General features: G+C 40.5%; 1 protein-coding gene across 1 annotated transcript in view; it reads right to left on the bottom strand.

The window, feature by feature from the left end:
• The window catches only part of AAK1 (AP2 associated kinase 1), a 128,231-nt gene that overhangs the window by 41,584 nt on the left and 73,608 nt on the right, over nucleotides 1-13,039 (bottom strand). Inside the window, exons 4-8 of the mRNA XM_081101248.1 lie at nucleotides 12,256-12,364; nucleotides 10,318-10,460; nucleotides 3,386-3,507; nucleotides 2,053-2,134; nucleotides 1,431-1,563 (exon numbers count right to left, since the gene is read on the bottom strand). Of these exons, the coding sequence (XP_080957374.1) occupies nucleotides 1,431-1,563; nucleotides 2,053-2,134; nucleotides 3,386-3,507; nucleotides 10,318-10,460; nucleotides 12,256-12,364 (589 nt within the window). The remainder of the gene's footprint in view (nucleotides 1-1,430; nucleotides 1,564-2,052; nucleotides 2,135-3,385; nucleotides 3,508-10,317; nucleotides 10,461-12,255; nucleotides 12,365-13,039) is intronic.

The raw sequence follows: 13,039 nt of genomic DNA, 5'->3' as shown, positions 1-13,039 counted from the left end.
AATGAACCTAATGCCATTTAGGAAATACTCCCTCTCTCTGAGTAGGCAAATCCAAAGAGAACCTTAAGTTTCAGTCACCTAGGCTTTAGTGGCAACGCCATTAATAGAAATTGAAAAGAGAGGGGAACCTTGAATTGGTAGTAAAAGGGGGTGGGGAATAGCAATAAATTTAATTTAGACCTATCAGTTTAGGGTGACAAAAGAATCATCAAAAAGATTGTAAACTGAGTTTCGTAAAGATGTCATTCATAGAGTTGTTTTTTCTAATATGAATTTTCTGCACAAACGTTAAAAAGAAAAAAAATGAATTACAAAAAAATCCAATAATTCAAGCTAGCATCAAATTGGGACATTTTCTCATATTTCCTTCCAATCTCATTTAAATTAGCTGCAATTCTACAACAGATATAACACTTTACCTCTGAAAACAATCCAATAACCATTCCATTCCTTCAAATACCCTCCCTCACTTTTTTGTCAATAAATGGAAGAGGTTGATTGATAAAATTGGCATAATGGAATGGGTAGTCACTTAAAAACTATAACTATGTTAACTTGGATAAATTACCTATACTTTCCTCATTTGCATACAATGGAGATAATTACATTTATTGTATAAGGTTTTAAGAATTAAATGAAGTAGAAACTATGTAAAAGTAGGCCCTCAAAAAATGTCAGATGCTTCGCCCACATTGGCTTCTATTTTCTTCAGAGCATCCCCATTTAGGACCCAAACTGGGTTGCTCAGGATTTATAATCTATAATGGTTAAAATTTAGATGCTACATGTGTTCACTGATATAAAAAGATAATAAAAATAATCTGTTTCTTTAGCTTTTCAGTACAGGGGCTTATGCAAAGATTACCTGGTCTACCATCTGGTTAATGAACATTAGTACATATGCTTACTCTGACGATGCAAAAAAGTGGGGAATTTAAAAAACATTTAAAGCACTGAGTTTAAATACTTGTTATCAAAATCCAGTGATTAACCTAAATGAGAGGAAAAACCTAGTTCCATAGAGTTATACAGTCTTAATTATATATTCACTCCAGCCAATGCACTGCAATCATTATTTGAATTGCTTCCAGTTTTGCAAAGATGAATTTCTCATCACTTGATGAGTCAGCTAGACTCCTTTGGTACCAGAGCCTATAAAACAGACTATCAGAGAACAGAGCAGTACTATATTGTTCAAAGTACAGTTAGGATTTCTGCTCAGGTGGCTGGCTTAGGTGTAAACAGTGTGGATTTCTAGCAAAAAACAACAAACCACCACTCTCACTGGTTACTGTTATATTATGTTTGAGTGACCAACCATTATCAACTAACTTCTTTATCTTTGCATCCAACCCACCAGTCCCTTTACCCTTCAATTCAGTCCTAGAGATTAGCGATAAAAATATAAAACCAGAAACTTGAATACTTACTAATTAAGCAGTGCATGTCTTGGGAATATCGAGAGTTATCAGGAATTGTGAAGTTTCCATCACATATTGCCACTTGACTCTCCCCAAATGGCAAAGTGAAGTAGCATAATTTATATAATAAACACCCAAGAGCCTAAAAAAAATAAAGCATATTGCTACTAGTGGTGTATTTACCATAACTACAAATGGGTCTACTGAGAGATACATTTACTAGCAGACATAAAAATTATGTACTATTAACCTATTTATAATTTGAATTAGAGCCCAACACCATTATTAAGCTGCTGAGTTACATTATTTCTACTATCATTACCAAATTGAGCTCTAATAAAGAACAAGTATTTCAGTTGTTTTGCTCTTAAGAACTAGTATCACATATGTGACAACCATCTAAATAATGGGCAGGTCACCTGAATAATTCTCACAGAGCTCTAAAGTCATTTTCTTTCACATGCTTAAAGAAGCAATGGTTGGTCACCTCGGGTTAAGAATAACCTCGAGAGATAAGTCGACAACAAGTTGGCACAGTGGCCACCCTTGCTATGGCAGTCTGGATTAAACTTGGGAGATTACAGTCAAGACTGCCGATATCTGAGATGTGGATAGGTTAGTTGACACCTACCCAAATGTCTGCCTTCGTAGTGATGATTTTGCCACTGTACAGGTTGACCATTTCTGGTGCTCGATAGGACAGCGTTGTGTATCTACAATCAAAAGATTCATTTTTTGTTAAATATGTCAATGATGTAAAGACCAGGGGTAGCAGAAATACTTCATATATAAGCTCCCTGGGAGCAATCTGCAGAAGAGAGTATGAAATATTAGTGCAGATAAAATAAAAGGCTGTCCTTGGTACACACCCGTGGCCCTCTAGCAGCAGTCCTGCTCAACAGCATATGGGGACCCAGACACTGTGGCATTAAATAAACTCCAAAAGCAATCTTTCTTGGGTCCTCAAATAACAAAATTTTCTCCTATAAATCCCTGTTGTTTGATATTTTTTTTGCTGGTATGTTTTTTAAAATAGTAATCCCTTTTAATGTGACTTGACACAGAGATATAATACTGGCTAGGACACTGGAGAACAGCAGAAAATGGGCCCTGGCTGGGGTGGGAGGTGGATAGATCTTTGCTGCTGGATTAGTGAAACAACAGTTTTCCTCTAATCTCTGGCTCAAGAAAAGAGGATATGAGCTCATCTTTAACGTGTCTTGGTATTACCAAGCATGTGAATTGTGCTGCTTGAGTCGCTAGAGCCCAGAGAGTACTGTGGTTTAGGTGTCCATTAGGGACTTGGATCAGAAGTTTTCCTGCCCTAGGCTTCGTTGCCAGGGTTGTGAAGCGGGAAAGGAAAGAAAGGATCAGGATATGAGTGGGCATGCTAGACAGCTGATTTATTCGTAGTATTAATAGTGAGTGCTGTTGCCTGTAAAAATCCAACACTTTGGACAACAGGAAAAATGGGTCAGGTTCTTACTGGAGTCACATATCCAAAGAAGCTTTTCCTCATGAAAGTCAGTGACTCAATATCCGTAGAGACTTCAATACCCTACTCAGCCCTCCATATACTGCAGGTGAGCTCCTTATAAGAAGAAAGGAATACAAAGCAAGTTAGGGTTCAGTAAAAGTGTACCCAACTGACTAATAACATCACGGATGTTTTATTTCTATGATGTGTGTACTATTCAGCTTTTTAAGGGCAATTATGACATAAATAAAAATAGCTATATACAATTACCATAGGCCCATTGCTAAAGTGTACCAGAGTCATTTTACTCTACTGATCAATAACTATAAACCCCCTCCACATTCTCCAATTAAAATCAAATAAGCCAACCACCAACATAATTATCTAAGAAGAGGAACAAACTGACTAGCATCATTGTCATCCCACCCTGACCTTCTCATCCATAAGCTGAAAGCTGCTGATCTCCAAGAAAGAAGGAAAATCTTACTTCTTAATCTCATCTTCTACTGCATTCACTCCTTCAGTTTGTGGATTCTGGAATTTGTTGGTGGCGCTTCCAAAGTCACACAAGACGTAGTGGCCTCGGTCATGCAAGAGGATATTTTCAACCTGAAAAACATTCCCCAACCATCCATTCCAAGATGTCATTTAGTAATGTGTGTGAAATTTTGGATCTCATTAACATAAACAATATTATTTTATTTATGATAATCCCATTAATGTGCACAAGAAAGTTATTATCCTCTAAGTATATCAACAGGGGTCATCACAAGTGGAACAAAACAAGACGCACAGCAACAGGGGAAATTAGAGTGGAGAGGGCAAAAAGAGGCAACTCCACATGAGCAAGAGGCTCATTTTTCTATTTCCAGGCTCATTTCTTACCTCTGCAGAAACAGTCCTTATATTTTCAAGCCTTTGCATCGTGAGTGTGTGAGTGTGTGTGTGTGTGTGTGTGTGTGTGTGTGTGTTTAATTTATTTTAGAGAGGAAGGGGAAGGGAGAGAGAGATAGAAACATCAATGATGAGTATCATCAATCAGCTGCCTCCTGCACGCCCCACACCAGGGATTGAGCCCACAACCTAGGCATGTGCCCTGACCAGGAATCAAACCATTACCTTCCTGGCCATACGCTGACACTCAACCACTGAGCCACACCGGCTGGGCAAGCTTTTGTATCTTTTGTCATGTTCTTCTATCAGTCTTGAATGCTCTCTCTGATTCCCCACCTTTACCCAGCTATCAAAAACCCATTCCTTTCAAACTCCAGTTTAAATGCTGCCTCTTCTTGAAGCCTTCTTCAAGCCCCCACTCAGACAAATATCACTCCTTCCCTATGTTCTTTCAGTACTTTGTTCTTCCTGATATGAATTATTTCACTTGGGCCTTGTAAAAACATACATCAATTTCTTTACTACAAGAGGTTAGAATTTTCAGAATCAATAAATATTTGCTATATTTTAGTTAATTCTCAGAGTGATTAAAGAGCTGTGGGAAAATGTGCAGTATTATTCTTGTCTTTTTATAGATGAATTCTTTGGGCAGTTCTGGATAGAATGGAACTTACGACGTCCAGAACCTAGTAAAATTCTGATATCAAAGGAATCTGTCAGTGAAATAACAACTCCAAAACAACAAGCACTACTTTACTCAAGACATATTAATTTTTGGTATAAGTAAATTTGAGACAGCATGAGGACCTGAGCCGGGAGCCCAAGAATACCAGATGGCCAGAAGAAGAAAAACCACATAGCTGAGAGACGCCGCTGCTAGAACCCCAAGGATGCCAAAAGGCCAGATAAGTTCATACAAGAATGTCTCACACACACCCCAAAAAAGTCACCACTCCTCCACTGCAGCAGGAGAGCACTGTGCTGGCCACTGGTACTGCAAAGAAAACTGGAAACATGGGACTGAACTCATTATGGGCTGGCGCTCTTATGAATGGGGAGATGAGATAAGGCTGGGCCGTGGAGGAGTGAAGGCCTTAGAAAAGTGAAACTAGTAACAGGAACAAAGGCACAGAGGCAGGCATGATAACAGCAATGGTATCAGCAACTAATAGCACTTACTATGTGCTAGACACTGCCCCGTGCACTTTTACCTATAGTATTTCATGAAATTCTTACAAAGCCTTTTTGTCCCCACTTAGATGAGAAACGGGATCCATTTCTAACACACCTGAGGTCACAAGACTGGAAGAGCAGGATTGGGCTCAGGTTTTCTGACTGCTGGGACTACACTATCACCCAGTGCACTGATGTGTGTTATGCAATTCGGGAATATGGGCAGTTCAGACTGGAGAAAGAAGGGCGCAGAAGGAGAGAAGACCAGAGAAGCAGACAGAGGGCAAACTGAAGAAGGCCACTAGGGAACCACTCAACATTTCAGCAGCAGATGAAAAGAAGTGTTTTAGGAAAGTTGGCATGGTGATAGAGGAGGGGGAAAAAGAAAGGAGACAGTGAGGTGCAATTGTCCAGGTGTGAGGTGAATAGAGCCAGGTCTAGACTAGGGCCAGGAGGGATTAAATGAGATTAGGAAGGAAGAGAACCAATTGGATATTGACACTCATCTTCTGAAAGCTTGGGAGAATTTTTATAGTGACTTTGTTTTTGGCAATGTCCCTTTTAGGATGTAAGCCTAACATTGGTTATCATTGCTCACAATCCTCAAGTCATTCAGCTGAGAGTTTAATACACTGACCTTACTTCCCAAGCTACTGGCTTAAGAGTGTTATTTAAGTCATCACTCCCAAACCCTTCTTATAGCTTTAGCCAAAATGCCTGGAAAGCCACCTCCTACTGACCTCTTCATCTTGACATTATTTCAAACAGATATGGCATTCAGGCATTTCAGTCACAGGATTTATTATCACTGGAAATTCTGGAGGATTAGATGAATGCAGATTTTCAAGCCTGTGATTCTAAAAATAGGACAAGAATCTTCAGCCTATTGTACTTCATGAGATCCAAATCTCTATTCTGACAAGACATGCATGACTTTTTAATCTAGATGCATTTAGTCTTAATCCTTTTCCCCGTTTCTTAAGTGCTGAGAAAAGCATCATAGTACAGTAAAGCAAAACCAAACAAACAAAATCCAAAATGGGAGTAAAAATACCTCAGCCTCTGTTCCGATTTGGTCACGGAATTAACTGTGCAGGTCACAACCTTTCTGGTCAGAGGTCACCTGACTGGTCAAAGGAGAGGACTGGCTTAGGGGACCTTCCCAGGCTTATGATCCCATGATCTATAATACTAACCTCTATCTTTCCTCAGAGAAATAAAAATTTTAAAATGGGCGAAATAATTAAAATGTTAAAATAACATATTTGAGGAAGGATCTTCAATAAAAAACAGAACTTCTGTTTCAGTTATTTTTAGAACGTAAGCTGCTTAAGGACCAGAACCAATTTCAGTGTATTTCCCATGTGTAATGCGAAAGAAAGACCAGGCGGAACAAGGGGTTTTCTCAGTTCTGCATGTGAACAAGCAGAGCCCCACACAGGGTGGTACTGACTCAAGCAGGGGGTCCACAGCTGTCCTGGCCTGTGCTCTTCCCTGTGTCCCTTTAACTTTTATTCACAGCGGTGTCTCTTCACCAAATGGAAATCCTGCTCGCAGAGAAGCAACCAGAAGACCAGCAACCAACACTTCCCCTGGGCAGCAGGAGAATAATGAACTTCTTGGCTCTGGCTACCACTAGGTCTGCAGTGGCTGGTTCCGCAGTGACAAAGAGCTCAGAGTAGCCCAGGCTTTGTGATAAATGACACAGCCAGGGCAAACAAGACATAGCCAAGGCAACAAGAGGTATATGGGGACTTCGCTCATGCCATAGGAAGCTGGCAATGTGGCAGGCAAAGGTGACTGCCCACCACGCACATACTATTAGGAATCAACAAAATCTAACATGTTAATGAAAGCATTTAGATGGCACCAAGTGTAAGATTTGGGGAGTTGTAGAAAGCTTCAATCAAAACAACCAGGAGTCAACGACTAAAATCAACAGCAACAGGACTCCTCTAGAACAATCACAATCAGGAATTCTCCCATGGCCCTATTTACGCTCCCTATTTCCCAGGTAGAGGAGAAAGGGAAACAAAGTTCCCTGAACCACTACTGGCCACCTGGCAGCAAGCCCGATGGTCTTCAATACTAATTAAAGCGCATCTACACAGCCCTACACTGCAGGATGGGAATGAGTGTGGCAGCCTCTCGATCAGGCCGAGGCCTCACCCTCCGATTCCAGTTGGCTCCATGTTCTTCTGCTGAGACTTCGCATGGGCTGTTCAGTGCACTGAAGAGGAGTCTGGGGCTCTTGCTGCCTGAGCCCAAGCACTGACCTACTCCGTGTACCTTAAGTTCCCATCACTGACACTTACCTACCACCTCACAGCAGCACTGTGAACAGGGCATTAATATGCTGGGAATATGCAAAGTGGGTAGGTTATTTATGGGTGTAAAATAATTATCATGTTGGCCTCATTTAATCCAATAAATGTTTAAAAGTCAAAATAAAGGAGGATATTGTTTAGGAACATGGGAATAGCACTCTCTAAAGGGTGCTTGAGGGCCCTCTCCCCTTGCTCTCATCTCTGTACCTTCTCCGGGCTTACTGTGCAAGGGATGTGCCTGGACGGTGACATGCATGCTCTCATTAACCTTACAACTCTCACAAAGCTGGCACTGTTGTCTCCACTTCAGGAAGGAGGGAACCGAGGCTCATGGCTAAGTGTTTATAGGAGTAACCAACAGCCTGAGGAGCGGGTAGAGCACTATTTCACAGAGGGCAAGGGAGGAGACAGTCACAAAGGAGTCAAAGGCCACAGGAGGAGAATAAGAGGGACTGAGAAGTGTCCTTTACATCCGGCAATATGAAGGACGCTGCCATGTTCATCTCTCACAGCACTTACAATTCGGTACAAGTCACACTGCAAGTGCTACAAAATCCAAGTTCCGTGTGAAACTGAACCTCATTTGACACAGGGAGAGAATGGGGCTCCAGAGAGGCTGGGGTTCCCACACTCACAGACCAGGGCAGGTGCTGCCCAGCCATGCTTCTCCCCTATTTTTTGCGCCTCACAAACTCTTCTCCAAGGTAGGTAGCAGGAACAAAAGACAACTCCTAAAACATTGGTACTATTTATTTCAAAAGATATGCTAACAGGTCTAAGAATTTCACTCATCAGTAAAATATCAATACATACTGAGTGTGGCGTCTAGCTTGGTGTGCAGCCTGCCGTGCACCTCTCCATCTCACAGCCTTGTGGTTCCCAAGGTAGACCTCAGGCTCCACTCTCTGCCTGAAATGTCCTTCATCCTCTCTGTGATCACCCATATCCCACCAGTACTTCAAAATCCCACTTTTCTAGAAGATTCCAACCACCATTTCCCTGATCTCACTATCTGATCATATATTAAGCCACTTGATTTTCATCTATTCATCACTTTGTTCTATAAAGTTCTGTATTTCACCTATTTCTGTTTCAAGTCTAAATATTTCATTTATGTCCTCTCACCAATACTTTAAACATCTTGACAGTAGGAACCATATTATATCTGTACAGAATTATGTACTCATACTATGCCATGCTCATAATACTTACTGAGATGTATTATTTTTTATTCAGAAAAAGGGCTGACTGTGGGCAGAGGTACATGGAGAAGGCTATCTAAGGCTTTGGAGGTATATATGTACAGTATCTTCCTGAAAGCTAACTTCTTTAGTATAGAAATGCCAGTATGTATGTACCATTTCACACCCACTATGAATGGCTAAAATAAAGAAGGACAATAACAAATATTGGTGAGGATATGGAGAAATTAGAACCCTCATATATTGCTAATGGAATGTAAAATAGTGCAGCCACTGTGGAAAACAGTTTGACAATTTGTCAAAAAGTTAAACATATTTACCATATGACCTAGCAATTCCACAGCTAGCTATACACCCAAAAGCACTAAAAACATACACCTACATAAAAACTAGCACATGGTTGTTCATCGTAGCTTTAGTCATAATAGCCAAAGTAGAAACAATTCAAACATCCCTCAACTGATCCATGAATAAGCAAAATGTGGCTTATCCACACAATGAAGAATTCTGCCTTGAAAAGGAAAGAAGCACTGATACATGCTCCAACATAGATGAACCTTGAAAACATTACTCTAGGTGAAAGAAGTCAGACACAAGAGGTCATATACTGCATGAGTCCATTTACATGAAATGTCCAGAACAGGCAATAGAAAATAGATTTGTGGTTACCCAGGGTTAGAGGACCAGGAAATGAAGAGTGATTGCTAATGGATACAGGATTTCTTTCTGGGGTGATGAAATGTTCTGAAATCAGACAGTGAGGACAATTGCACGGCCTTGTAAATGTACTGAAAGCCACTGAATTATACACTTTATTTATTTATTTTTTTAGTAATTTATTGAATTGTACACTTTAAAAGAGTGAGTTTTATGGTATGTGAATTATGTCTCAATTTTTTAAAAAGAGCCCAAACATTAATGCCAGTATACTGCTGAACATACAAAAGAGTATACTTTGGAATATAAACCACGTGAGGTGCTTCTTAAGATATGAATTCCTGGGCCTCCCTGACTCTACTACCAAAATTACAGCCCAATAGATTCAGTGTGGAACCCAGCAGCCTGCATTTAACAAGTGCACTAGGGAATGCTGATGTAAGTTATTAGCCATGAAGCACATTTCTCAAAACATGGATATAATAAAAAGAAGCTGCAATTTAGAATCAGAAGAATTGTACTCAAACTCTGATACTGTTCCTAGTTATGTGACCTTAGGCAAGTCATATAACCTCTCTACTCGTGAGTTGCCTCAACTATAAAGCGTAAAGAAGAATGCCTTCCTCCAAAGGGACAGTGTACATAAAGTGTCGAGTACAGTGTGGCACACAGCAGGTGCTCCATAACTGCTAGCCAATTCTATGCAACAAACATTGTGAATCGACTACAACGTGAAAGGCCTGGTGCAAGCAGATGGTAATTAGCAGGACACATTTTTAAAGTAATAAATTAATAGATTTTGCAAAATAGGAAATAGACTTTAAAGACGAAGCATCATTGTTTATAAACTATTTAAATTAGATATAACTTTTCATGACCCTGGAAAAGTGAATTTGGCAATGTATCAGGAAAAATAAAAACAATGTGTGCTCAAGCATTTGATGATTATGAAGAATTTCTGAAAACGACTTAATAAAACTGATACCTGTACTGTACTGTTGTGTCTTTTCTTCCTTTGCATTTTCTCTCCCCAAGAAGAACGAAAGCTCAGAATTTGCAACCATGCCTTACACTTCTCTCATATCCCCTAGTGTCTACCCCATCCCTGGGTCAGATAGAAAATACTCTGTAAGAACAAACACTTAATTAAATAGGTGGTCTGTTACCTTCAGGTCACGGTGAATAATAGGAGTTTTGCACTGATGCAGGCGAGCAACAGCTTCACAGGTGTCACAAAATATCTGGAGCACTTCGTTCTCTGTAAAGCCTGTTTGCAGGCGTTGGTTCATCAGGTTGACCACCTGGCCTCCTAAGAGGGGGGGCAGAGGAAAAGAAGTTATAAACATTCAGACTCATCTCTTACCCAAGAGAATAAATGACTCTCCACAAAGCAGCAACCTGGACCAAGGTAACAGACATGATTACTTGGCTCAACAGACTAGTTGAGCCAGGACTAAAACCCAGCTGTCTTGATTCGCACCCTGGAATTAGTGTGTTGTTTTAACAATCCAGTGCTTTCTCCAATGTGTCAAAAACAGTTTCCTGCCCTAGCTCGTTGCTCATTGGTTAGGGCATAGGCCCATGGACGGAAGGGTCACAGGTTTGATTCCTGGCCAAGGGCACATACCACGGTTGCAGATCGATCCTCCACCCTGGTCAGGATGCGAGCAGGAGGCAACCAATCACTCTTTCTTCTCTCTCTCTCTCTCTCTCTCTCTCTCTCTCTCTCTCTCTCCCCTCCTCTCCCTCTCTTCCACTCTCTCTAGAAAAATCAATGGAAAAAATATCCTCAGGTGAGGATTAAAAATCAAAAAACAGTTTGCTTATTCCATTATGCACCCCAGACATGAGCTGCCCTCATTATGGCTTTAAGATTAGTAACAGAGCTGATAATATGGTCCTGCTCTAGTTGCCTGGTTATACTGTCGCTGCTGTGTATGAAACAAGACCACAGGTTCAACTTGCCGTATCTTTTAGTAAGAATCCAATTGCACAATAAACCTCAGGAGAAGGAAGAAGACAGCTTTTATAGTCTTTACTTCAGGAACAGCCTTGTCTTCCTGGCTTCACTACTTGCCACCTCGTCTGTAGAAATGCTCTGCCAACATTTAATCTCCAGGACCAAAAACCTAACGGCTTCATTTACAAAATTAGCCAGATCCCTGAATGCTCCTACTGCCTCATCTCTAAACATTTTACTGTCCAAAAAGGATTGGGCAGGAGGAAACAAACTGTCAAGTTCAAATTTGGTAGTATTTTTAAAAATCAGGTTAACAGGTATTATATAGTAAAGGCTGAAATTACTAGTTGACATCACATTTTTGGGATAAGCAACATATTTAGTTTATGGACAGTATCTTAAGGCAAGGAAAATATTAGTGGAAGTAAGGGTGACTACATAACAGCGAGACAGTGACCCAAGCTTGTAAGTGGCAGCTGCTTAAACAAAAAAAGTCACACCTCCAAACAATGGTTGTATGAAATGCCGTCAACTCTGAATAAAATCATGTTATTTCCCAAGATAAACACTGCTTGAAACTCCATGCTTTCAACTACTAAACTCCACTGTTAAGAGCAGCATAGTTTGAATGTAGCCTTCCTGGCAATTATAGCACTCAAGCAAGGGGAGGAAGGTCATTTCCATTACAGGAAAAGGATTCTTTTATCCCATAACAAGGACGGTGGTGTGGGTGGAGAATAGAACACATGAGAGAGGGAGTGGGGAAGCTGAATTGTTTCTGTAGTCCATCTGGAGTTGGGCCTTTATTATGTGCCTTCATTATTGTTTTAAAGCGCCACAAAGAACACATTCATTCTCATTCTGATACATTCTCATTCATATACAAGCACCCTTCCTAAACCTAAAAAACATGGAGTTTTGCATTATCCACCACTTTGAACTATTTGTACCACTGATCCCTGCCATTATCAGAATAACCAAGAGGTGACAGCAGACTCTGTATCTTTTAGCCTCTTAGTTTTCCCATCTTTAAAACCAGAACAACATACATTAGAGTGCAGTGTAATAACTGAAACAACCACCATGCCCTTGACAATTCAAGTGCTAGTGAAATGAGAGCTTAAGATATGATTCATGTACTCACCCCTACAGAAGTCCATGAGAATGAGCACTTCCCATACATCTCCACTACTCACATTGTTGATACTAGAATCAATGTAACCCACAATGTTCTTGTGTCCCGACAAGTCCCTCTGTGAAGAAGAGTTAAAATATTATCAGTTACAGACACCAACAGAAACACAATGAGCCAGTCAGTTCCGTTAGCACAGATAACTTAAATACACAGAGGATAAGGAGCAGGGTCAAGAGCAGATTCCCAGTGGTCTCTGAGATTCATGGCCAGATCTTCAATAGCAATCCAAAAACCCTACTAAACCATAGCCCTCTCCTGAACCCTAGAACCAAATGGACACAGGGTGACTCCTTGCTTACTGCATTAGTGATCCATGAAAACTGGAAGCAACACTGCGGGACCACTGCAGAGGGGCTACGAGGAGAGAAACAGTATGAACTATTTAAACATGTCAGTTTTTAATTCAGAAAAGTGAAACTGATGATTTTTCCTGGTTGTAGGGAAACAAGTAAATTCAACTTGACTTTTAAACTGTTCATACTGTTTTTCTCCCTTTAGGAATTATATAAAAGAATAACTGCTTTACAGTTTTACAGGAACTACAATGGAATCCAGATCTAAGCATTTTGCTTGTAATTAAGCCTTTCAAGCCAACCAGCTGGTATATAAATAAGATGGGTCATGTTTCCAGCTCTCTGGTTGGAACTGCATATGATCTCTTAGGGCTGCTTGTGGAATTTATTTTGTGTCAGGACCTAGTGAGGCACCAGAAGTTGCCTCTCACTCTGGTATA

This window comes from Myotis nattereri (genome assembly GCF_964212035.1).
Source record: "Myotis nattereri genome assembly, chromosome: 10".
Taxonomy (NCBI): Eukaryota; Metazoa; Chordata; class Mammalia; order Chiroptera; family Vespertilionidae; genus Myotis; species Myotis nattereri.
Note: the sequence above shows the minus strand (reverse complement) of the source record. Positions and strands in the feature narration are given on the sequence as shown.